Source organism: Penicillium soppii (genome assembly GCF_028829465.1).
Source record: "Penicillium soppii strain IBT 18220 chromosome Unknown utg000007l, whole genome shotgun sequence".
In the NCBI taxonomy this organism is placed as follows: domain Eukaryota; kingdom Fungi; phylum Ascomycota; class Eurotiomycetes; order Eurotiales; family Aspergillaceae; genus Penicillium; species Penicillium soppii.
In genome coordinates, this window is record NW_026643237.1 from 1,964,384 (window position 1) to 1,989,962 (window position 25,579).

The 25,579-nt window shown below is 50.3% G+C and overlaps 9 protein-coding genes across 9 annotated transcripts; 4 read left to right on the top strand and 5 right to left on the bottom strand.

Moving 5' to 3' along the window:
• Positions 1-394: 394 nt before the first annotated feature.
• N7529_010004 (cytochrome b-c1 complex subunit 9) lies at positions 395-903 on the bottom strand (the record flags this gene model as incomplete). The annotated part of the gene is made up of 3 exons (XM_057245531.1): positions 395-599; positions 661-726; positions 860-903. 3 exons carry the CDS (start codon positions 901-903, stop codon positions 395-397), a joined length of 315 nt encoding a protein of 104 aa, XP_057093794.1.
• Positions 904-1,179: 276 nt separating this feature from the next.
• On the top strand, positions 1,180-1,839 carry N7529_010005 (putative RNA binding protein Pym; the record flags this gene model as incomplete). Its single annotated transcript, XM_057245532.1, has 1 exon — positions 1,180-1,839. The coding sequence occupies one exon, from the start codon at positions 1,180-1,182 to the stop codon at positions 1,837-1,839; it is 660 nt and encodes a 219-aa protein (XP_057093795.1).
• A 584-nt stretch (positions 1,840-2,423) lies between these two features.
• hem14 (oxygen-dependent protoporphyrinogen oxidase) lies at positions 2,424-4,670 on the bottom strand (the record flags this gene model as incomplete). Its single annotated transcript, XM_057245533.1, has 4 exons — positions 2,424-3,242; positions 3,293-4,003; positions 4,067-4,403; positions 4,603-4,670. The coding sequence occupies 4 exons, from the start codon at positions 4,668-4,670 to the stop codon at positions 2,424-2,426; spliced, it is 1,935 nt and encodes a 644-aa protein (XP_057093796.1).
• A 102-nt stretch (positions 4,671-4,772) lies between these two features.
• On the bottom strand, positions 4,773-6,278 carry N7529_010007 (mRNA-binding protein NAB2; the record flags this gene model as incomplete). The annotated part of the gene is made up of 2 exons (XM_057245534.1): positions 4,773-5,796; positions 5,860-6,278. The coding sequence occupies 2 exons, from the start codon at positions 6,276-6,278 to the stop codon at positions 4,773-4,775; spliced, it is 1,443 nt and encodes a 480-aa protein (XP_057093797.1).
• A 1,677-nt stretch (positions 6,279-7,955) lies between these two features.
• N7529_010008 (cytochrome P450) lies at positions 7,956-9,585 on the top strand (the record flags this gene model as incomplete). Its single annotated transcript, XM_057245535.1, has 2 exons — positions 7,956-8,680; positions 8,730-9,585. 2 exons carry the CDS (start codon positions 7,956-7,958, stop codon positions 9,583-9,585), a joined length of 1,581 nt encoding a protein of 526 aa, XP_057093798.1.
• A 372-nt stretch (positions 9,586-9,957) lies between these two features.
• On the bottom strand, positions 9,958-13,630 carry N7529_010009 (Glycerol kinase; the record flags this gene model as incomplete). The annotated part of the gene is made up of 7 exons (XM_057245536.1): positions 9,958-10,541; positions 10,594-11,210; positions 11,270-11,416; positions 11,652-12,186; positions 12,246-12,419; positions 12,467-13,449; positions 13,497-13,630. 7 exons carry the CDS (start codon positions 13,628-13,630, stop codon positions 9,958-9,960), a joined length of 3,174 nt encoding a protein of 1,057 aa, XP_057093799.1.
• Positions 13,631-15,212: 1,582 nt separating this feature from the next.
• On the top strand, positions 15,213-16,165 carry N7529_010010 (MIP/aquaporin family protein; the record flags this gene model as incomplete). Its single annotated transcript, XM_057245537.1, has 2 exons — positions 15,213-15,532; positions 15,592-16,165. The coding sequence occupies 2 exons, from the start codon at positions 15,213-15,215 to the stop codon at positions 16,163-16,165; spliced, it is 894 nt and encodes a 297-aa protein (XP_057093800.1).
• Positions 16,166-17,559: 1,394 nt separating this feature from the next.
• On the bottom strand, positions 17,560-22,303 carry N7529_010011 (GYF domain-containing protein; the record flags this gene model as incomplete). The annotated part of the gene is made up of 4 exons (XM_057245538.1): positions 17,560-17,876; positions 17,936-21,587; positions 21,645-22,045; positions 22,210-22,303. The coding sequence occupies 4 exons, from the start codon at positions 22,301-22,303 to the stop codon at positions 17,560-17,562; spliced, it is 4,464 nt and encodes a 1,487-aa protein (XP_057093801.1).
• A 1,416-nt stretch (positions 22,304-23,719) lies between these two features.
• N7529_010012 (uncharacterized protein) lies at positions 23,720-24,883 on the top strand (the record flags this gene model as incomplete). The annotated part of the gene is made up of 1 exon (XM_057245539.1): positions 23,720-24,883. The coding sequence occupies one exon, from the start codon at positions 23,720-23,722 to the stop codon at positions 24,881-24,883; it is 1,164 nt and encodes a 387-aa protein (XP_057093802.1).
• Between the last annotated feature and the right edge of the window lie 696 nt (positions 24,884-25,579).

The following is a 25,579-nucleotide window of genomic DNA, read 5'->3' on the forward strand; positions in this document are numbered from 1 at the left end:
TTACGTTGGGATCTAGACACTCCTTTTTCGAACTATACGCTTGCAGTTCGTCTTTCTATTCCTCGTTCTATCTATCTTTCTATCTGTCTTTTTTCCGTGTTTTTCTTGATATCCTTTATGGTCTCTTCTTCCTCATTCCCTTTCAATCGTGGATATGTAGCGGCTAGCTATCCCATCATATGACTGCAATGGAATACCTGACTACAAATACTTTTTTGGGCACCATATATTCGGGGGGAGTTTAAGGGACTCTGAAGGATTGAAAAGTCAAAATACAGATTTCCATCTATTGCGTACAATCCCACTTATGGGATGAGAAATAACAAAGGCATTATCGGCTTTTCCATGCCCATTTGCCGGCTGTGACAATTATTCCAGACAAATGTCGAGACATTTACTCGTCATCCTCTTCCTCCTTTACCATGTAACGGTGCTTGATATCCTTCCATTGGCGCTGTGTGAAGACATGGGAGTTAGTGTGGGTTCTATTGGTATTGCAAAGGTCCCGGGGTCCAGCGAGATAGCGGAATGGGGAAAGGAGGTCACATACGCCCTGGTTCCAGGTGTCCCAGATCTTGTTGGAGCCGATATCGAATGCACTGATTGAGAATAGCATGGTCAGTCTGATGTATATCTCCGGGAGGACCGAATGTAACGCACAGCTCGAAGGCGAAGGCACCGGCAAAGGCAGTGGTCAGGAGAACGGTGTTCTTGCGGATGAAGGTCCTAAATACAGCAAAGAATGCATCCGTTAGTATTCAATTGGATAATTGCGATCGCGATCGTGGGATCCAGGGGAGACGTGCGAGTAGATAGCGTTTGCGAACTGTCATGCGAGAGGTCAGTCAAATTACCGAACACAGGTGAAATGAGGAGCAGAAAGGATATACATACACCAGCCATTGTGAAGAATTTAGGTGTTTTCACACGACCAAATGAGGGGATTGAACAAGAGGATGGGGAGACGAGGGTTAGACGTTGAAGTTGCGAAGTCGAACGAAAAGCTGCGGGAATTGCCGGTCCGCTGATTGGCCGAGACTCCGGCCTTCCGCACTCAACTTTCGCGTTGTTTTCCTCTTTTCCGATCTCGAAATCTTTGGAGCTGGACTCTGTCGAGTAAATTATTTATGTTTCAATTCAATCTCTATTCTGATCGAAATCCTCTCAGACCCAAACACCATGTCCGACGTCGTCGCTAAGTCTGGCATCACAACAGATGCCAAAACCGGCGAACGATACATCCCCGCCTCAGTCCGTCCCGATGGATCCAAGCGCAAGGAAATTCGCGTTCGCCCCGGCTACAAACCCCCAGAGGATATCGAACTCTACAAGAACCGAGCAGCAGCGGCATGGAAGACTCGCGCTAAAGGCGGGGTGCCAGGTGCCGAAGCTTTGAGCAGCGAAGAGGACAAGGCCAAGGTCGCACCGAAGCCCGCTACTGCGGCAGCAGTCCCAACAACCGCTTCGAGCAACAAGAATGCCAAGCGCCGTGAGGCCAAGCGAAACGCGAAGGATGCCGACGGCGTAGAGGGCAAGGGCATAGACTCGAACAATTGGCGTGCCCCACCTGCTCCAACACCCGCACCTGCACTCAAGGAAGAACAGCCTGTCCAGGAGCCGGTTAATGTTGAGGCTGAAAAAGAGAAGAAAGCCCGCAACTTGAAGAAGAAGCTCCGCCAGGCGCGGGATCTTCGCGAAAAGAAAGAGCAGGGAGAGGGTCTGTTGCCCGAGCAGTTGGATAAGATTATTAAGATCCAGGAACTTGTTCGGCAGCTGGATGTACTGGGCTTCGACTCCAACGGTGACAAGAAGACAGGAGAGAGCAGTGAAGACGCTTGAAAGCCTTCTTCGCAAATGTTCAGAGGCGGGGCAGGACGGTTTCTTAAATCGCACTGATCCCCGCATCCTCATATCTTGAATAATTGTTCATGTGCACACCACCATTGGGGTTTGCTACAGGCATCCAACGCTTCCTGTCTCCCCCCACCGGGCTGCTATAAATTATCATGGCAGGTGGTCGGTACCGGACATGGACAAACCATCCACATCCTGGGGCTCATCGCGCCAAAGCGATCTTCCAACTTCCCGGCCAACTATCGCTTCGTCTCATGACCCTGTGTCACATTTGCTTCCCGCTTTCGTGTCCCTGGTAATACATCTCGCGCTCCTCGATCCAAGGAAGAATCCAAGTAGGAACCGCAGAACCCATGTGCGGATTGAATCCTTTTTTGTTAAGTGAGAACAGCTGGGAGTTGGTTACAACTTATAAATTGAATGTTTGATATCCGGCACACGCTGTTGATTTACAATTCCATGTTCCTCTCAGAAGTACTATACAAATCTCCATTTGCTGTGCAATCCTTAAAGCTTAATAGAAATATACATTACTTTATAGAAGTAAAAGACACGAGCCAGGGACAGTCTCAAATGGTCGAATCAACCAACCGAACGGGAGACATGACAACCCCACCTTGGACGTGCCAATTCTCGCAATCGAAAGCAGCCCACGGACGCCAAGGATTAATCTCACCCCCAAGCTTGAGTCTCCCAACACCATATGTAGCAGACAAGATACCTTGCTTAACACAATCGCCGACACCGATACCATTATACCAGTTGCCCGCAAGGACAAGCCGGTTATCAAACTCATGACGGACAACTTCCGAAAGATCGTACATACGGTCCAGATGACCAACCGTATACTGCGGGATAGCATCTTTCTGCAGACGACTCCGGGCAATCGTCGGTTTATCGGTGATATTCAAGTGGCGTTTGAGCATGGAACAAGCCATTGCCACGGCTTTATCGTGGTCCGGATACTGTTCCATGCCATCCCAGTAATGGCCGCCCATCATGACAGTGAGTTTTGTTCCTGGAGCAGTGTCTTGACTGACTTCTGGGGACAATGGGTCGGGGCCATTGCCTACACTTGAAGCCGAAGCGAAGATTACGCCCAAACCACATTCGGGGTTTTGCTCGTAGGGGATTGAGCTTGGAATTAGGTACCCAAAGCCTTCAACGGGGAGGAGATTGGGGTTAGGGTAGTAGAGGTTGACGACCATGGCTGTTACGGCGTAGTCTTGCTTGCGGAGAAGGTATGGGGTGTGGTTGGCGTTCTCATATTTGCGATCAGTGGTATGGTGCATGGTGTTGGCGAGGGATACTGGGGGAATTGTGGAGATGACATGGTCGAAGTTGGTCCTGCTGGCTTTGATGTTGTCGATTGTTGATCGTGATTCAATCTATAGGCGGTTAGTATTAGTCCCCATGATAGCATAGTGGTTGAGCGTACCGAGATAGTAGAGGAACCTTGCAGTTTACTCAATGACTTAATTGTTGTGTTCTGGCGGATTTCGACTTTGGGAGATTTCTTCAACGAAGCAGCCAGTGCTTCAACAAGCTGTCCAACACCCCTCTTGAAGGTGAATGTGCTAGCTTTTGCGACAAGGGTTTCCAAGGAATGTTGACGTTCGACCAATTCAGGGCCGGCAGATATAGCTTCAATGGCCATGAAGTCATCGACATTTCGAGTTTTTCTTTTAAATCCCCGGGAGATAAGAGAGCCGGTGACTCCTCCAGAAATGAATCCGCCAATGCCGCCAACGCCACCCTCCAGGTTGCGCAATCCACCCAACAATGTCTGAGCACTCAATTGCTCTATATCTCCAGCATATATTCCGTGCATTACGGATGAAACAATGTTTTCTGCAACATCGTCACCAAAACGACGTCGAATAAAGTCCGCGACAGACTCGTCTTTCGCCCAGTCGGACAGGTGCCGTGGGGGACTCAAGATATCCCTAAAGATTCCTGGAACAAAATTTTTGAACAGCGGCTCATCCAAAGTCTCCTTGAATCGCTTAAGATTATCAATGAGTGAAAGTTTGCGATCAGGCACTGGTAATTGAACCAGGTGGTCTGGATAGTAGATGAAGCGATTGCGGGCCGCAGGACTCGATTTCGGGGTGACAATGAGGTCTTTATACAAGCCTAGATTCGTAGCCTTCAGAAAAAGTTAGAAAACTGTACCCATCTAGACTAAGAGGTGCACGAAAGCAATACTTACCAAGTAGAGTAGAGGGAGTGACGTTGGCAGCGCGGCCCTCAATGTGCGCGGTCCATACTCAAACACCACCTCGCCACTCTGGGTAGGCAGGATTTCGGACTCGATCCATCCGCCTAGTCTATCTGACTTTTCGAAGATCACGACTTGTTCACATTGAGGGTCCTGCGCTAGTTGCCAGGCGGATGTGAGGCCTGTTATACCAGCGCCCAGTACGGCAGCATTGTAATGACGTGTTTGACCATGGATGCGGGAGGTCAATGGCCTCTTCCTGAGTGCCCTCGAGGCACATTGGAGCCGCATGTCTGCCGGTTTGAGTATGAGTTGGTTGGTCACAGACCTGAAGCAGCAACGAACCGCTAAGGTTCTTGGGATGTCGGGCCCCGGGGAGCTTCCGCTCTTACTTAAGCCTGGGAGAGATCCCAGTCCGCCACTCTACTTTACGATCATACGAGCTGGCACAATAGTGGGGAAGTTTTCGAAGCTTGTCTTCGCTATGGTATTATTCTTTTGAGAGATCAGAAGGGGAATCTATGTACAGAGCAGATAACAAAAGCAAATGCGTAAAAAGTATGAACGCCCTTCCCTCCAGCCATTTCTCGTTCATTGATCTGAATTGTACATGGTATTATTCGCTTTGGAAAACAGGCTCTTGAGGTGATTTTTAACTTGCTGCATTTTCCATCGTATTGAGTCATGTCAAGCGGAGTCACGCGGTCATTTCCTGGTTATCGGTGTTCTCCACAGGGGTAGTGCCGGGCTTGATCAATTCCTCGGGGCCATCGGCGTCTGAAACAAATTTCCGCTCACTGACATGCTCTCCGGAACGCGGAGTCCACACCTTGTCGGCGAAGGAGCCGCGCTGGCCTTCGGCATGCTTGTAATGACACGCGGGATTCAAACAAGGGTTGAACTTGCAAGCGATTTCGATGTGTGTGAACTTGCATCCTTCGGTCTTACAGTCAGAGCCATTGCGGCAAACTGGCATACTGGGGTGTTTGAAGTGACAATGCGGGTTGGTGCAGTTAGGGAAGAATCGGCACATGGCCTCGGCCTGGTGGGCGGATCGCACTGCGGGTGAGGGGTGGCGGCCGGTACACTTCTTGTTCTTGCAAGCTGCCCCGAAGGAGCAAGTGTCAGAGGGATCGATTGAAGTGCCATCGGGGGCAGCAGGGGACTGGTGAGCGAATGGGCAATCTGAGCGCGAGCATCGGGTGTTGAAACGGCAAACACTGTCGGGATTGCTTTCGTCCTGCTCGCCTTCCATATCAACATCTGCTGTATCCGCACCCCTTGGCCTGTTAGGTCCACGCTTTCCTCCGCGCTGACCATTGCGCTCGACCCGATCAAAGAGGGAACGACCTTGCTGGCTGTTGTGACCATTTTGGAAAGCGGGATTGACGGCAGGCGGGACGAAGCCCGGCATGAGTTGAGACATCATACGGGCTTGTTCCTCCAGCATTGTCATAAGCTGCATCTGGTTTTCGGGAGTCATTTGACCCATGCTATTTGGGCCCATGCTGCCTTGCATTCCCATCCCACGACCCCCGCGGGCGTTAAAGTTACCAAATCCTCCTCTTTGCCCCCGGTTGTTGTTACCGATGCGTCCGTTTCCATTTCCGCGTACGCGATGCAAAGCGGCGTCCGAGCCACGGTCCAAGTTGCGGTTAATTTGGTTCAGCATCCTTCCTTTCCCGCCTCTGCCGTTGCGCATAGCTTTCGGGCCGGTGGGACTATCGATAGACACTGTCAGCAAATTATAAATGGAGTTGGAAGCAAAGAGTGAAAATACCTACATTGAATCACTTCCAGCTTCACCCATCTCGTCATCCTGGCCATTTGCCTCTCCAATTGATTGGGGCGCGTTTTGAACCATGTTGTTGAATCCAGCTGAAGAAGGGATCGCTTGGCCCATGGAAGTGTCTTTCGAAACCGCAGGCACTCCGTTGATCTGTTGGTTGAGCTGTTCGACTTGTCCGAACAACCAATGCGAAAACTCAAGGGCGGCGGTATCTCCTTCCTCAAGACCAAGGAAGTCATTTGACAATTCAGTGGCGATCTGCTCTTGTGTCTTGCCGTTGACCAACATAAGAACAATGTACTCGATCAGTGGGGATTCTTGGCCGTCGCTCCAGCCCATCTCGACCAACTTCGGCTGGATCGCATTTGCGACTGCCTGCGCGAGGGGTGATTCCAAGGTAATTTGGGGCAACATTGTGACGGAGGTTGGTGAATGAAGGGAAAGTGGCAAGGTGTGGAAGATTCACAACGCGAGAGCTGATAAAAGAATGGGTTTGCGCCACCTGATAAAGGCGTTTCAGATGGATTCAGATCAAGCGACAAAGATGGTGGTATAATAATAGTACCAGGGTATTTTGTCAGGTAAAAGGAAGAGAATGTTGGTAAATGTATCCACCAGTTCTTGAGAAGTCAAAGAGTTGGATAGTAGAGAGACGCAAAGCTAAAAGATCCGACTAAAACAGACGTTTAGTCGCATTTGTGGCTGGAGGGCGGTGTGGAGAGGTGGCGGTGCAATATATCTGGAGGAGGCTGATATCTCTTTTGCTGCTGCTAGATCTGCCTTGAGACCTAGAAAGTCGAGAAGAGCACAGAAAAAAAAGCAACAAAGATTTTATAAAGAGTTCAAAATATATACTGCACAAGGCCATGTTTATCACAAAGGCTGAGGCATTCTTTGTGTTGAAACATCTTAGCCAATAGGCGTTTAGACATAAAGTGGCGTGCACAGTGTTGATTGTGAATTGGGAACAAAGAATCGAAAGGTATCAAATCGAGTAGTCTATAACTATCATTTGGAGCATCAAGGGGCTCTAGGGCTAAAGCGACACGCTATATGCCCTCGGGCTATCCTCCAGTAGTAGCATTACTAGACGGTCCCAAAGCGCAAGCCAACAAGTGACTATCGAAAGTGTTGACAAGTATTGGCGAAACAATATATACAGCGTTAGGAAAAATAGTGGATATTAGGGAACAAAGTCTTACCTGGGTATGCTCCATTCCTTGTTCTTGTACATTATGAACACATGTGTAGCTGGTTATTGGATATAGTAATGTATTATTATTGCAGTGGAATTGTAATTACTCCGGTTGCCAAACCTCAGAGGTGTGTACCTGCAGCTAATTATGTGATATATCAATTTCTTCTCTTTTTTCCCCGTTTTTTTCAAAGCATATAATAACCACCTCTCAGCCCCCAAACCAAACAATACATTGGAAAGTTCTCCAAAGATCAAAGAACACCCGAGACATACCAAAACGAAACAGAATGGCCGAGACCTCTCAGACAAACATTTGGATTATACCTGCATTATCTGCTATATCCCTGCATTATGCCAAAGTTAAAGACTTCGTTCCACACAGGGAGTTAAAAAAGACTGTCGATCCCAGAATCATATGCCACCCTGCCGAGGTGTCGTGTCATGTCGCCACGAGCCTACCCCAGATTACCCCGGCTACCCCAGTAGACTCTTGCAAGGATGTGAAACCGAGCCAGCGATGGGCCCAGAGATTCACTGCGCGGGGCACTCTTGATGGCTCTCAGACAGCAATCGCAAGCCAATCATATACAAAATCAAAGCAATCCCCTTACCTTAAAGAGCGGAAATGAAGTCATGACAAAGCGGGGCTCGCAAGAACGGCCACTTCTAGCTGTCACGCTATTCCCGTTTGGGACATTGAGAACACATCACTCCATATTCTTTGGGGAACCGGGGGTATGATTAACCCGATGTTATAGCCTGAGCGGCTTGTCGCATGGCTCATGTGGCATTTATAACGCCAGATTCCGCCATATTTATTGTCTCACATATTATTTCATACACATTTTTGACTAACTGGAACACTATCTGCCCGATTGGCTTCAATCGATATCATGATTGAAGACCTCTTGGCGGGCACAACGCCCATCCGGACCTCATCCTGGCTGCTGGGGCTGTTCGTTATTTTCTGTGTATTTCGCAAACTCCAAGCCTCAGCACAAATAGCACGTCTTGGCGCCAGGGCCCCAAAGATTAAATTCCATCTCCCATATGCCCTTGACTTCATCTACAAAGGACAGCAGGCCAACTTAGCGAGCCAAGACCTCGAATTTTGGAATGATTCTATTGCGCAAGCAGGGGGAAGGAAGAGTGTCAAGACCGCCGAGCTTGACGCTGGTATTTCTACCCGCGCCATCATGACCAAGGATCCGGAGAACATTAAAGCACTACTTACCGGTCAGTTCGCCGACTACGGCAAGGGCGAGTCATTCCACAAGGAATGGAAAGAATTCCTAGGCGATAGTATCTTCGCCACAGACGGAGAACTATGGTCTCGCTCTCGCCAACTCATTCGTCCAATGTTCGTCCGTGAACGTATTGTCGATACAGAAATCTTCGAGAAGCATGTTCAGAAACTCATTCCACTCCTCGGAGGCAGCGGTTCACCCACCAGTAGCAAGGTGGTCGATGTCGGCTCACTCTTCTTCCGATATACTCTCGACGCAGCAACAGACTACCTCCTCGGCCAAGGAACAGACAGTCTTGACAACCCTGAAACAGGCTTCGCGGAAGCATTCAGATATGTCCAACAACGTCAGGCAGAGTTATTCCGCTTCGGGTGAGTCAATCCGCAATCCAACCAACGCAAACACTCTAACACAAACCAGAGTCTTCAATTTCGCCATGTCAAAGGTCGAGTTCCGCAAAAACCTAAAGAGAATGGACGAGTTCATCCAACCGTACATCCATACCGTGCTTTCACTTTCGACCGATGAATTAGACCAAAAGCTCTCAAAACGCGAAACCTTCCTAGACGCTCTTGCCCGGTTCACTCGCGACCCCCGCGTCCTCCGTGACCAACTCGTCGCCGTCCTCCTCGCAGGCCGCGACACAACAGCAGGTACACTATCTTTCACGCTCTTTGAGCTCTCCAGACACCCAGAAGTCGTTTCCAAGCTACGGGCCGAAATCCGGGATCGTCTTGGTCTCGGCGCTGACGCCCAGAAACCCTCCTACACAGACCTGAAGGAAATGAAATACCTTAACGCAGTCATGCATGAGACGATGCGCGTCTACCCTGTTGTTCCGTTTAATGTGCGCTACTCGTTACGAGATACAACGCTCCCTCGTGGCGGCGGGCCAGATGGGTTAGATCCTATTGGTGTGCGAGCCGATACACGAATCATATACTCTACCATGCTGATGCAGCGGGATCCGGATTTGTATGATGGGCCTGAGTCAGAGAATTACTTTGATCCCGCGAAGTGGATTCCTGATAGGTGGGTTTCTGGGTGGCAGCCTCGACCTTGGCAGTTTATTCCTTTTAATGGGGGGCCGAGGATTTGTATTGGACAGCAGTTTGCGACTATTGAGATGGGGTACACTATCATTAGGATCTTGCAGGCTTATGAGAAGATTATTGCGCTTCCTGTTGGAGGCAAAGAGAAGGTTGAAGATCCAAAGCTTCGGTTTGAGGTTACGCTTAGTCCTGGATCGGAGTTGAATTGTGTTTTTGTTAAATAATAATGACTGCGGACATGGACTAGCCCATCGATATACTCTACTTTTTAATATATCGAGCATCTACTACTTATTTGTTTTAAGATTCCTAAAATCGGTTAGCTCCAATTCGTGATAACATGAGAGCGTAACAATTGAATGTTTCTTCAGGTCTCTTGGACAGCCTGACTGAGTACATATGTATGCAGGTAACATGCATGTACTCGGTGAGACGACATTTTGTATCTAAATGAGTTTGATCTCTCAATATAACTTTCAATATGAATTCTGTCTACCTGAATTCAACTCCAGATTTCATGGAAATGAAATCATGTGTCATGTCACACGTCCAATAAACCGCTTCCTCCGGGGTGCTTTCATGAGACAGGTCATGCCTCAAGTCCACGATATCTCTAGATCTTCGTTTTCCATGATCTGTTTTATCTTTGTCTCATCAACAGGCACCTGAACTCCGTAATCCAAAAACTTGACAATCTCACCGCCATCCATAAAGCTCACAGATGTCTGCTCAGGTATGATGATACCCTGCCCGGCGAACGGTGTGTCAAGAAGCGAGCACCCGAGCGCAGCCAAGATCCCATGCCAGTTCGTGTCTCCTCCATAGATCTCCGTCTTCCAAAGCACAGAACGTGCGATAACTGACGCAATGTGATGAGCTGCCTCATTCGATGGCGATCCGCGCACCCGAATCGTAATGAATTTCGAGGCACCCTCGGCGTCCCGAACGACCAGCTTGGCCATATCAGACATGAACCCGTTGAGAACTTGTTGGAACGCGACAAAGCCGGCTGACCGCTCTGGGGAGACGTCCACCGCGGGCTGGCTGGGAGAGGCTGCAGCAGCACCGTTGGCAAATATGGTGACCATGTCATTGGTTGATGTATCACTGTCGATGGAGATGCAGTTGTATGACTTGGACGCAGCCATTTTAAGGAGGATCTGCAGGGCGTCGGTTGTTACTAGAGCATCTGTGCAAATGATTCCCAGCGTGGTGGCCATGTTGGGACGGACCATTCAGGCACCTTTGGTAAGTCCGCGAAATCATTTTGGGGTATGTATCAGTTGTACTCCAAGCGACCGCGGCCTCGAGCCAGTGGTCATGAGTATTCCCTATCTTTTGGGACAATTTCGGTAAATTATGCAGAATGTTGTCAATTGGCAATCTGTTAGGTCGGTTAGTACGTCCAATGGAGATCAAGACTCGATCAACATAGAAACAACGAGCTTGCCGTTGGGCACCTGCGCCTGTATGCATAACCATCAGAGATGATCCATCATCCATCCCATCGGATATACATTCGGCAGCCGCACGGCCCATGGCGGCCGCATCATCAAGTCCCACCTGACCGGTAAGAGTGTTGGCGCACCCCGAATTCGTAATGACACCTCGCAGCCCAGCACCATTGGTACGGCGCATAAGCTCGCGGGTGACCGTCACAGAAGCAGCACAGAATTCATTCTTGGTCAAGACTGCGGCGCCTGATACCGGGATGTCGGACGCGACGATGAGCAAGTCTGGCTGAATGTTCCCTGCAGGCTTAATGCCAGCACGAGCACTACCCACTTTGAACCCCTTTGGATAGCTCTCCGAGGTCGGGATCAATCGCTGCTTATTGGCGGGGATTAGGCTGGCCTCCATAGAGCTCAAATTTATTGAACTTGGTCGAAAAGATGCGGAGCTGCGCACATGGCAAACGGAGTCGCATCTTGGGTGAAGGAAGAGAAGTTTTGAAAGGCGCGAGAATGGCCCCCCAAGTACAGGTACGCGACCCACTGCGGGACTGCCCCGGGACGGGCGCGCGGAGCCCGCGAAGCCGGTGGAGTTGTTGACTCCCTAAATCCACAACAGCCGCTCCAGGCCAATTGGTATGAGCAGTTGACTAGTTCTCACATCACTGTTGAAATTCGATATTCTACAGAGCATTTTGATATGTGACCGATAAATTGGAACAAAAAAACTAGCCCTGATTGTTGTGCGAATTGGTCCCGGGGCCTGATTATAGACTGACTATACCATTGTATCCGATCTTGAAAGCAAAATGACTCAACTGGATCAATAGTAATCCAACTTCTTCAGCTTCTTTAGCCTCTGTAAAATTTCCACCTTCCGTAGCTCCAAGAACAGATCTTCTTCATCCATGCCATTCAAATCGTGCACAATATTCACTAGCGGCTTAGGTACAGAGTGAACCTCAATTTCCTTGACAGATATATGGGTTGTTCTTTGAATATCGTCGTTGATGACAGGGGCTTTAACAACTTCGGAGATAAACGAGTGGTCTGAATTATGGACGGTTAGTAGAGGGGGTACCTCATTCTCCTTCACCGTCAGATGATTCTGATTGTCAATTTCATCTCCATCCGTGGCTTTCTGGGATTTAAGCCATCCCCTGCTCATTTGTACAGCCTTGGTCCATTCTCCAAATTTGTCTGCGCTCTCCTGTAACGAGACTTGAGGCTCGAATACGGCACCACCCGCACGGTTGATATCACGTAGTTCAGCGAAATTGCGCCAGACCCCGACAGCCAGACCGGCTGCAATTGCTGCACCGAGAGCTGTTGTCTCGCGCATCTTAGGGCGATAAACGGGGATGTTGATCAAATCTGCCTGGGTCTAGTCATGTATTAGAGTGTCTCTTTCGAAATGAATCAATGGGGTAGACTGCATGCCTGCATTGCAAGGTCTGAGTTGCTCATTCCACCATCTACGGCTAGCTCAGAGAGTATATGGCCGCTGTCTTTTTCCATTGCGTCGAGGATTGCTTTCGTTTGAAAGCAGGTTGCTTCGAGGGTTGCACGGGCAATATGTCCTTTTTGTGTGTATTGTGTGATGCCAACTATGCAAGTTAGAGAAATACAATGGAAGGGTAATGTCGAAACTCACAGATCGTTCCTTTGGCATCATCAATCCAATAAGGTGCAAATAACCCACTAAACGCCGTGACAAACACACATCCACCATTGTCATCGACAGAGTGAGCCAGGTCGTTAACTTCCCTCGACTCTTGAAAGAAATTCAAATTATTTTGCAAGAACTTAATCCCAGACCCAGCAACAGCAATACTCCCCTCGAGCGCATAGATAGGTTTCCCACCAAAATGATAGGCCACCGTAGCCAGCAATCCGTGCGTTGAGAAAACAGGCTTCTCCCCGACATTATACAAAAGAAAACAACCTGTCCCATAGGTATTCTTCGCCATACCCGGCGAGAACCCTTTCTGCCCAACCAGCGCGGCAGACTGATCTCCCAAGCAACCCATAATGGGCACATTAGCCAGCACCCCAGAAGCAACAACGCCATACGCCGTTGGATGCGATGAGGGCACAATCTTGGGCAGATGAACCCTCCCTCGGATTTCGAAAAAGTCAAGCAGCGTCTCGTCATACCTCAGTTTCTCCAGATTCACAAACATCGTTCGTGACGCGTTTGTTGAATCCGAGACAAAAACTTTGGCAGCCACACCGTTCAATCGGTATACGAGCCAAGCATCGACTGTACCAAATGCAAGGGTTCCGCGGTCGAATGCATCCTTGACTTTCGGGACGTGAGCGAGCATCCAGAGCAATTTCGTGGCTGAAGAGTATGTTGAGAGCGGCAGGCCGCAGAGTGTTTGTAGTACATCTGCGCCAGCTTTCTGTTTTAGGTCGTTGACTATCGATTGCGAACGCGTGTCTGTCCAGACGATACCATTGTAGAGGGGTTCACCGGTTTCATTATCCCAAACTATGGTTGTTTCGCGTTGGTTGGTTATTCCGATACATTTTATGCTGTTGCGACTGTGGCCTGCTATTTCGAACTTTTGGACTGCTTCTTCGATGCAGGCCTCTACTGATGCTATTAATTCGAGGGGGTCGTGTTCGTGCCAGCTGGTTTTGGTTAGGGCTGGGTTTTGAGAGCTATCATCTGCACTTACCCAGGATGAGGATAGATTTGGCTGAACTCGACTTGGTGTGAGGCTACTGGTTCGCCATCGCGGTTGAAGATCAGAAATCTGGTACTTGTTGTACCTTGATCTATTGATCCCACGAATATCTCAGATGATTGCATGTCAAATGTATGATTTTGGGGTGTTACGGAGGAACAGATTTAAAATGTAGGAAGAGAATTCGTCTGTTGGGACAAAAAAAAAAGAATAGAGACACCACGAGAAAAAGCAAATTACTAAATTACCCAAGGAGCCCCGGAAATAATTGAGGCATATATCAATAGCTTCATGGTCACACAGCGGGGTGCTGATTCGAGGAATGAGGGGAAAGACAAGGGAAAGGATTGGTGGAATTGACAGTCAAATGTAAGTGAGAAAGACTGTACAACTGACATTGGCTCTAGCGACTTGGCTTGAAAGCCATGAATTCTATTGAAATAACCGAGCTCCAAGACGTGTGTTTGAGGGTAGGGGCTCACCTGCATCTGTTCGAAAAAAGGAACACATCTACTAGTTCCCGAAGTCACGATTTTGTCCGCATTCTGTCACTAACTTGCATATTGTGGGGGAGATCAGCGGACTACGGACGACTCGGTTGAGTTGACGAGATGTCGGATTTAATCGATGCAAATGCGCACTGACTCGGTCTTACTTCTTTTGTCATATAATTCTCCAGGGCTGTCGCAAACTTCCCCCTAATCAATCTCGGTCCAAATGGCAAGACACGTCAACATCGCCATTTCTTTTACACATGATTATTAGCCTCGTTTGATATCTTTAATAAATCCTGCGATGATGACCGATCGCCGACATGAACAACACATTCCCTACATCATCTCTACTACCACACCCGCACACACGGTAACTTCCGAACAGCCCCGGTCTCGATACTACCTATAAAGTATATGGTCACACGGAAAATGGCCAATTGTGCCACTGCCGACGGGCAGCAAAAGGCGACAAAATACTACCCTCAGCGTCATGGGAACAGCCAATGCCTTCCCTTTTCTCTCTCTCTCTCTCTTCTTTGCCAATACGGCAGAGAACGCATCTCTGCCAACGTAACACAAGGGACTTTCTAGAAGATTGCAAACTGGTCTGCGCTAGAAATTCAACATTTGTGTTGACGATGGGTAACAGAAGGTATAGAAGCCTGCTCTGTTATAGCAAATACCGGGAAGTGGGAACTATACACGGTATTGCGGCGTCCCAAGGCTATCCCAAGACAAGCCAAGCGGAAGCAAGCATTGGGTTCCCGCTACCCAGGCCAAACGACCTACAAACGAGCGATAAGGATAACTATCGGCAGAGATGTGCTGTCAGAAAACATTTTCCTATGTGCAAAAGAACCAAAAGACACAGAGACAAGAAAGAAGAAACGACAAAAAGGACAATGGTCGGCCCAGCCAGCTCAAAGCAGAAATACGTACACTTGACCATTCCGAGTCTGTCCGGATTTGACTTCTGGTATCTCCCCTGCAAGCCCCTACGCGTCTGCGAGAGAAACATACACAGCACCACACACATCGACAAGAACAGTCAACAGCCAATCGAGCCAGCTCTGACCAGGCCCAGAGTTTGAAGCAAAAGGGTCGGTTACACGGTAGTCCCTGGTTCTACCCTGATTATCGGGACATTCTATTTTCGTGCATTCCCCCCGTGTGCTATATCAAGCTGAAGCCCAGTCCCCGAGCCCCCATCTCGATGGCTTCCTGGAAAGAGGTTGAGGTTGAGCTTGATTCAATGTCGAAAGTACCAGAGACGCTGTCTTCTAGTCGTATTAGTGGCTGTGACTCGTTGTGTATGGCTGACAAGAGCGAGACCGTCCATCATATCAATCGGGAGGTCGAAAGTCCATACACCCGTCCGCTACTTTGGTTCAAAGTCAGGGAATATTGTCGTGATGCGTTCTCGGAGTTCTTTGGGACCATGATATTGATTCTGTTTGGGGATGGGGCCGTGGCTCAAGTACTTCTCAGTCATGGACAGAAGGGCGATTATCAGTCGATTTCTTGGGGATGGGGGTACGGCTCTATCTTTCCCCCTATATTCTTTACTATCATACTAAGGACCATCATCGCAGACTCGGAGTCATGCTCGGGGTATATGCCAGCGGTGCATCTGGGGGCCACATCAATCCAGCTATCACATTTGCAAGCTGCATGTTGCGCGGCTTTCCCTGGCGCAAATTCCCTGTTTACGCATTATCTCAAACCCTGGGAGCAATGGCAGGCTCTGCCATTGTCTACGGCAACTATAAATCGGCGATCAATGCCTACGAAGGCGGGCCCAATGTCCGTACAGTCCCAGGCTACTCGACAACCGCAACAGCGGGTATCTTCTGCACCTACCCGGCCGAGTTCATGACAAAGACAGGACAATTCTTCTCGGAGTTCCTCGCCAGCGCAGTTCTAATGTTTATGATCTTTGCCCTGAAAGACGACGGTAATCTCGGCGCTGGACCATTACTGCCTCTCGCGCTGTTCTTCGTTATCTTCGGCATTGGTGCTTGCTTTGGATGGGAGACAGGATATGCAATCAATTTTGCACGAGACTTTGGGCCTCGACTTATATCATACATGCTTGGATATGGACATGAAGTATGGTCTGCTGGGAACTATTACTTCTGGGTATGTTTTGTCTTTACATCATTGTGAAACCCTTCAGCTTGCTAACCTTGTACTGTCAGGTTCCTATGGTTGCACCGATACTAGGTTGCACTTTTGGAGGATGGATATATGATCTATTCCTGTATACAGGGATGGACAGTCCGATTAATACGCCTTGGATGGGGATCAAGAGGTTGTTTGGGCCTCTTAACCAAAGGCGAGCTGCATCGCACAGCCCCGTCTGACACAAATCGTAAGCCTCACTTCAAGAATTCAGGGCTGTAAAGGTGGATATGGCAATGGACATGGTCTATTTCATCTTATTCATGATTTGTTTTTGAGCAGTTGTGTACAAAGGGGTGGATTTCGTTTAAATTTTGATAATAATATTTTCTCTGCTTTTAGCCAGTTCTTTGCAGCATTATATTAGCCTCGGATATTCATAGCCTCAGATCCTCTTTCTCTTTTGTTCTAAGGATATTTATCTTGATATGTCCCTTTCCGCAGTGAGAAATTTTTCAGGGGTCTACGTTGACAATGATGTGGCCAATAGAACTCGAGAGTTATGCGCTATTTCTGTATATTCTTGACTATATACTTCAAGGTTCTTTGTACGCAGTAACTTGCATTGCATTGCGTAATGGCTCTTCATCTGGGCTGCATACTGCCAGAAACGAGCACAGCATCTGCAGCTATGCTTTTCAACTAGCACATGACGTTTTCAGCAAGAGAGGCATTTTGCGGACAAAGATCCAAATAAATCAAATAAGTTCAGGTCAAAATAGAGTGTCTACAGAATCCTCCAAGATGACCAAGTTCTCCGAACAGGTCATCACAGCCCTATGTACTTCCTTTTTGTGGCTTCAACTTTGATTCCACCCTCTGGCGTAGCGGAACCCATCGTAGATGTTCTTTGACGGTATTTATAGGTTCCCATAAAGGAGGTCTACCCTTTTATAGTCGGATGATCTCTCGATTCTTGGTCCTACTCTCTGGCTCTACCTTTGGGGAAAAAGCGTAGTAAATTGTTCCAGCATCGAGTTGGACACAACCACACCTCCACAAGAACAAAGACAAAGTTGCTCTGGTTGGATCTGTGGGTGAATGCTCTCCATAGGAAAAGGCAATAAATTTGATGTGCGCGCCATAGTCAAACTAGCCTCGTTACCCGCCAGTCGTCCCAGTCTGCACCGGGATACAAGCTACGAGGTCGTGGGAAATTTTGGCTGATGAATCGCTTAATCAGGATGGCAATTGTCTTCGAGGCACGATCAATTCGCATATGGCCTGGTCCAAGGACATCAACTACTAATGGGACTGAGAATAATTCTAGAATGCAACGTATGATATTGGTACACGAAATACATGCCACTATTTCACACAGATGGAAAAGAAAATGAACTAACTAGCTGGACGGACAAATCATGACAAAATGCACATCTTTAGCGCTTGCCCTTCTTACGGGGAGCCACGACCTTGAAAGCAGACGTAGCAGCCTCTTCCTCGCGCTGGGCAGCAGCGACAACAGTAGCGGCAGAGCCCTTCTTCGCGACCTCGCTCCAGCCACCGCCGTTCTTTTGCTCACCAAATGCACTAGGCGAGACAGATTCGACAATGCCCTTGTCAGCGAGCTTGCGGCGGCGGATGAACTCCTCCGCGAAGCGGCGGCCATCTAGGGTCTGAGAGTTGGCGTAGACGGAATCGGAGATGATCTCGGCTTCGGCGGGCAGGAAGAGAAGCTGTTGGACGAAGTCGTCGACTGGAGATGGAATGTCAGTATATAAATTTCACAAATTGTGATTAGAGAATGAAACATACCATTGATGCCGGTATTCAACCCCTTGCTCAAACTGAGGGTGGCCCACTTGGTGAACTCCTCAACGGCCTGGTTAGGATTGGACTGGGAATTGCTGCCACTGGTCACAGCGCGGGAAACGGTGACAGGGCGGGGCTTGGCAATTACGGGCGAGATAGGGACAGGTCCGCTGGAGGTGCGGGGTCCAAGAGGTGCAGTGGGAGCACCCTTAACCTTACCACTGGCACCGACGGTGGTCCAGGCGCTGGAGCCCGGGACAGCAGGAGCAGCGGGAGCAGGACCCTTGCTAGCAAGATCGGCGTAACGCTTTCCGGTGGAGGAGGGAATGGGCGGGCTGGGAGTTGCAGCCATGGCGGCGGCAGCAGCAGCACGGTTCTTGCGGGCTTCCTCTTCCTTCTGGATTTGAGCAAGGGTCTTCTTGGCGGCGGCACCGGTAGGGGTGGGCACGCTCTTGTTGGCCCAGGGAGAGCCGGTCGAAGCTGGGGTGGCAGGAGAGCCAGCGCTGGCCCAGTTGGCGGACGATGGGAGGCCAGGGGCAGCCTGGGCTTGCGCTTGGCTGAGACGCTCCTGCTCGGCGAGGAACTGAGCACGGCGGGCAGCAGCAGCAACCTCCTCGCGCTGGGCAGCAGTGCGAGCCTCGGCTTCCTGGATCTCCTTCAGAGAAGGACCCTTAGGCAAGTCATTGGCCTCCTTGGCCCAAGGTGCGACAGAGGTAGGAGCAGCATCGACAGGAGTCTGAGTCTGAGAACGCGAACCAGTGGCGAGAGACTCGGCAACGTTTTGACGGTTACGCTGGGCAGTGGGTGCGGGGAGAGGCGAGGCCGAGGGAGGGGGAGGGAAGGGCTGGGGCATAGCATGGTCAACCTTCCAGACCGACTCAGGGGCTGCGTGGCTCTGCTCCTGCTCCTGCTGCTGGCGCTGAGCGGAGGCAGCCTTGTGGACTTGCTGGGACAGAGTCAGGGGCTCGGCACCGGTAACAGAGTCCGTCAACTGCTGAGCTGCCTCCTCCATCTCGGCGGCAACGTCGGCTTCGTGTTGCTGAGAAGCAGCGGCAGGGTGGGTAGGCAGGCCCTCGGCGGTGCGCATACCCATCTCGCCTTCTTGGGCACGAAGTGCATGGAACTGGCGGAGACGTTCCTCGCGGGCTTGCTGGTCAAATGGATCATCCTCATGAGCTTTATCGAAATCATCCTGCTCCTGCTGGAGCTGGGCACGATCCTGGAGCATCTGAGTAACCTGCTGAGACTGCAAGAAGTTATCAGGCTGACGGCCAGCAAATGAGCCGGTATTGCCGAAGGCGAAGGGATCTTGACGGTTGACGTTCAAACGATCAAGTAGAGCAGGGAGTTGATCCTGGCCGCCGAAGTCGGTTCCCAGCATACCGGGATTCGACAAACCGCCCTGTCTACCAGGTGCGACTCCGTCGAAGAATCCGGCAGCACCCTGAGATCCCTGTTGCAGAGGAGCCTGGATGGGAGATGGCTGGTAGCCAACGGGAGAGGTGATACTTCCGAAGCTGGGCTGGCTCTGAAGGCTGTGCGCGCTGGACTGATGCTGCAGCGGGGGGTTCATGGAAGAAGAAGGAGCTCCAGGAGGCGCCATCTGCTTCATGATGGCCTGCTGCTGAGCCAAATGCTCCTTCTGTCGGGCCATCAAGTATTGTTCTTCCTGCTTGCGGCGTTCAAGAGCATTTTGCTGCTCGGCTGTCAGAGTAGTGCCAAAGCTCGGGAAACTACCAGGGAAGGGAGGCTGGGCAGAGCCGGCGGTGGTGTTAGTCCACTGAGCAACAGCAGGTTCCGGGCCATGGGGGAGGCCAATTTGGGGCACAAGGAATGGTTCGCGTGAGTTCCCAATGCGTCGGACTAGCTGAGCCAATGGCTCGAACTCGGTGTCCTCAAGCTTCTTGATTTGCAAGTCAGGGCTGAAGAAGCCAGCCTTGAACCAATCATGCATTTCAAGCCCAGTCCATGGTCCTTGGATGTTTCCTTGCGGGTCCCGATAGATCCAACGCATCCTATCGGGCATGACCATCGTCCGTTGTTGGGAGGTAGGAATAGAAGCGCCAGGTGTACCGCTAGGCGGGATATCGTGGCCAGCTAGGTTGGCCATAGAGCCAACAGCCGAGACAGGGGTCTGGGAAGTAGGTGTGGAGCCGGGGTGGCTGGCCTGACCCGCCTTCTCAGCCTGTTGAGGATCGTATCCTTCCAAGCCCACAGAGTCCGGTCGTCCTTGCTCATCTTGCATCGAAGAGAAGAGAGCTCCCAATTTGCTCGATCGGCCAATGCTTCCGGTGCCAGTCATACCAGCATGGGGGCTGAAAAGGCCACTTCCGCCGAGAGTAGACAAACTCGGAGATTGAAGCTCACCACCCATGGAGCCAAAGATAGGGTCGCCGAAGCCACCCACGAAGGCAGATCTCTCACGAGTGGGAGTACCGACAGCGGCTCCAGATGACCAAGTTGAAGCTCCAAGAGAAGACAACCCCCCCAGACCGCCAAGACCAGAGAAAGTGCGATTAGCATTGACACTGGAGTTTTGGCTGCGATCCACGGAGGGAAGATCCATGCCCGAGCCTACCCGTCTAATCGAGCCGAATGGGTTGGAAGGGTCCCGAAGTCCACTGAGACCAGGATGCTGGGCCTGCTGGATATCCGATCCATCAGTATCGACATCCTCCGCCTCTGCCCGATCACCGTGGCGATCGCCGTGCGGGCTCTGGTAAGGATTGGTGTTGGTCGGACTTGTGGGTTCGTGGCCCTGGAGAAGACTAGGGGTTGGGTTCCTAGAATTCTCCTGGCTTTGCATCAACTCACGGAAGCCAGGAATGCTAGAGGTCATGCCAAATGCGCCAAACCCGAGGTCAGCTTGAGGGGGACCCTCAACATCCTGAGACCCGCCAAGAGCAGCGCTTCCACTGCGAGGTTCGTCAAAGGGATTGGTTTCGCTTCGATTGACACGTGTCTTGACAGCCTCTCCCCAAGGCGACTGCGAACGCGCATCATGGTCGTTCTCGGCAAGCCGTTCGAGGTTGCTCAGAGGTTTCTCCCTAGCGGAGCCAGAGATATCCTCGGAGCTGTCCTTCGACAACAACCCCTTAAACCTGCTTTCTCCACGGAGGCTTCCGTATCCCGGCTTCTTTTCAGTAGTCGGGGTGTTGGCGTTAGAACCGAGAGAGAAAGCCCCAAAGGCACCCATCGGAGAGAAATTGGCGTTGTGCGAAGCCGAGCCCCAGGGGGAGTTCGGTCCACTCACGCTCGTATTCAGGGGATTGGTGGAGCTTCGCTTGAGAGAGCCGAATGGGGAGGAAGGGTCCTCCCTCCCATCCTTGGCTTTCTCGTCCAACTTCGGATTGGGTTCTCGGAAATCGGTCTTGCGACGCAACAGGGCCGGTGGAGGGGTAGAAGTGTTGGCCTCGTCGCGGAAGAATCGGGAGTTGGAACCGGTAGGAGACATGGGGTTTCCAATCGATTCACCCGTTTCCCTGCGGCGAGGACCAGGGCGCCCGGCAGTAGGAGAAGAAGTGTTGTAGTTATTGATGTGGCCCTGGGGGTAAGAAATAGAAGATTTGCGACCACCAGTACCGGGAACAGCATTTTCCTTCGCGGCGTTGGTGGGCGGCGGCTTCAGAGGGGAATTGACCGAGGCGGCGAACAACTAATAAGCTTTTTTTAGCACTAACACTCAGAGCTTTTCCAAAGACAAGTCACGAACCTCTCGCTCGTCCTCCGTCATACCCGTGAGCCCGAGGGGTTCCACCTGGCCACCGTGGTCCCAACACACCTCAGGCCCCGCGGAGTTGTTCTTGTGGTCGTCCCGCTTCCCCCACGCTCCGTTTGCGGGAGCTGACACTGTGTGAGGATCCCAGTCGGCCACGAAGTATTCCTCCACGTTTTTACTCAAGGATCCCTCATCACGCTGCGATTTATACAGCTCTAAAAGTTCATCCTTAGAGTACCGGGAGTCCCCATTCCGTGCAATGCTAGAAGTATTTGAGCTCATGTGAGGGGGGATATACGCGCTGCCAACGGGTGTCGAGGCAGATGCAGGCTGGCTACTATCCCGGTGGTGAGGATTGTTGGTAGCAACAGAAGGACGGCGGAAGGTCTGCGTAGCTCCGTTCATGCGGTTTCGGGACCTGGTGGGCATCGAAGGTTAGCGTTGGATATCTTGAGCTCAAAACATTGACCATCGCAATGGCAAAGCACGGCATCGAAACGAGTAGATCGAGCAAAAGCTATCGTGGAATTGGCGGTAAGGCAGGGTAGTGCTGGCATACCATTCTCCGCTGGTCGAACCATCCCCCTCCGACTGGGGTCCTGGGTGTTGCCGGCGGCGGCCGAAGCGAAACTCGATGGAAGTGGTGTAGGCATTATGGTAGAAAGGTTATTCTGGTCGGATGTTGATCCCCCACGTGATAACCGTTGCTGAGATAGTTCGTCGCGAGACCTTTGGCGGGTTTGCGTGCGAATGTGTGATGCGAACGGATAGGTCGCAAGACACGAGATAGTAAAAGTGGGTAGAGTTGAAGGATGATAGCTGGAAGCTAATCAATCGAAGAAGTGGTTAAGAGCTGTAAGAGAGGGAATGCAGTATGCGAGCGCCAGACTAACAAGGTCGAGAAAGAGAGAGATCGAGTTTCGATTTCGCTTGGGAAGTTTCCTGGAGCAAAAATGATTAAGCGGTGTCCGTGGCAATACGCGTTGGGTATGTGTAAATACACAGTATCAAATCATTGGTCGCGTGATTTGCCGCCTTGAGAATGTACATTACGGTGTATTGAGAAAACCAGTTTTACATACCTGGAGCCAGCCACTAAGACCAGGTATTCAATACACACACAATACTGTGTCTTCACACTCTGTCCAAAGTAACCTCTACCTACCCTCAATCATCAGCAACTAAATAGTTATGAAGGCTGTAAGTACCATGGGGAAGGGCTTTTGTCTGTAAAATTCAGTTGCACTCATAATGAGACATACTTTTGAGGCGGATTCTTAGTTTCCCCCTCAAAGCCCAAAAGCCTATAGATCGCATTTGAGGTCGTAGGTGGCTTGACAACGAGAGTTGTGGAACTATCGGGATAGACGTGTATCCCCGCTATAACCACACTCCTTATCTGATTGGGAGCTCAGCTGCTTTCAAACATTCAAAGCACATATGAAGGATTGGGTTGCAGGTTTGACCTGTGCTTCCTTTCATCTCTTCGCAAAGGACACAGTCTATACAGACTTTGTATTCCTCAAGAGGTCAAATAGGAGGCGGAGTTGAACTGCATTACCATCCCTTTATACGCAACCTCTGCAATGCTGGGCAAACCCCTGTCTCAAAGTAACAAGGTTATTTCTTTTGATTTGGGCTGAACTTCCAGTTGTATTAAGAATTCCATTATATGCGGTGCATGTTAATAGGGCTGTCTCAAAGTGACTCCCTTTGTACGTCTACACTTTCATTCACTGCCTCGTTTGCTCTGCAGTCCTTTGTACTCTACGCCGACTACAACTCCCTGGCTTGTTATCTTGCTGAAGTAACACAGAGACAGGGAAGAAAAAATACACAATGAATGTTCTAGCCCGAATCAATACGATGGGCTCAGTGTTTGAGCTTCATAGATGATTTCGAGCCCATATAAGTGGCATACATTTTCTTCGGCTATTCCCTCTCAACAGTTCTTTTTCTCCAAGACAGTTCAGTCAGTCATCTATGAAGTCTAAGTTTTGCTGACCGGCAGTTTTCTTTCTATCTTGTTGTGTTTCCATTAGTGTTCTCATCGTCGCCTTTGACCGGGAATGAGGCGATCCAGACTCACTGGAAGAACCAAAGCCCAAGATACAGAGTTCGGTTGGTATTTCGCTGGAAAATCGATGGACAAGAGACATTCACGGGGCCGCCGAATCAGGCTGATCCGCTACGGGCCTGATATGGAAACTTGTATCCACAGTCGATGCCCTTCGCCGCCGCCTGTTCCAGAGAAGCCAATTTGTACATGCGGATGCGAGTTTCACGCCCAGGAAAGACGTTCTCAATCACCCAGTAGCAGTACATCTTCGGGCTTTGAGCCGGGTTTAAGATGCAAATCGTGTGGTGGATTCCATGCTACCAAAAAGGATCGATCTCCGCAGGCAGAGAAACCGGTTTGCACCTGCAACACCCGATGTGAGCTTCACATCAGAGAGGACCGCCCCCGGTCTCCAACTGAGAGTGAATCATCGGATTTGGAACACACCAGAAAATTTCATTGTCGCTACTGTCGCGCTGAGAGGCGTGAGCTGGGTGCCAGTGGCATGCGTCCCACCACAGCCAGTAGCAGTGACTCTTCCGCCTATGAGCACTCCAGAAGACATCGTGGTCGTCGCTACACTGTGACAAGGGAGTCTGAGACTTCCCCATCCGCAGAGAGATGGCACCGAGAGGTCTACACTCGCACCAACACTCCTGCAACATCGACGAAGTTGAATTCGCCCCGTACATCTTTCACAACTGCGCCACCCCCGCTTTATCATCACCACTGTCACAGAGCAATGTACTATGAAGAGCATCCCGAGCTCTGTCGGGCCTTTCATTCACCTGTGCCAAAGCCGACGCCAACACGGACGCAATCTCGTCAGTCAAGTGGGAAGTCTCATCGTAACTCCCAGGAAAAGTCCACTCAGCGTCAGCCCGGATGTACCTGTGGAAGACATCTTTCTCCCGAACATGTCTCATCTCCAAAGACTGGATCGCCGAAGCCCGCTCCCAAGTCTGGCGTCCTGTATTGCACCTGTTTCCCCACGGAACGGTTCTTTGTCGATGAACCGGGATATTACACCGCTTTTGAGGATGATACTGCGTCTGAGACCTCGATGTATGCAATGCCCGCAAATGACGGGGATCAGGGTGAATCGTATTGTCCTCTTTACCACCGATGCCGTCCGAGGCTCGAGCGATATGGGTGGGTTTGTGGGCGGAAGTGAGTTGTAGACCTGTTTATTTGATCACAATTTGGTGTGTCAATGTGGTTGAAGGGTTTCATTGGATTGTTTGCTTGATTCGCCCTAGTTGCTCACTTTGCTTCGTTTCCTTTCGAGGGGGAGGCCGAACGCCCGACAGTTGATATCTTGTTGAAACAACTATCACCCCCCCCCCCCCCCCCACCTCAAAAGCCGCGGAAGCCCAATGAAATCTTACTCGAGAGCTAGATGTATGTGCATTGTGGTCTGTGCTTTCTTTTCATATGCCTTGGAGATCTAGAATCTTTATTTTTTTCTTTTGTTCTTTTTTTCCTTTTGCAATGGCATTCAGACTAGTATCCGTTGGTTGATCGTCACTTCCACGTTGAAGTAAATCGAAACTTCGTTTGGTATTTTGACTGTATCTCTGATCTTTTCCTATCGCCCTTCTTGGCTATGGACCCTCCAAGTAAAGAGATACTTAAAATGCACTCGTCATGAGGTAACACACCTATCTCTGCAGTAAAAATGATAGACGTATGATACCTACATACTTTCTAAGAGCTGCAAAGAGCGGTGTAGCCAAAAGGACCAGGTATAGGTTGAAGACATCTGGTCTGAAAGTGTAGGGTGTGCCTGAAATTTGTTTATGCTCGATTTATTCCTCATAATGTATATTGCTGTAGGTTGCTAGGCCTGGGGGTGTTTTGGGCTGAGCAA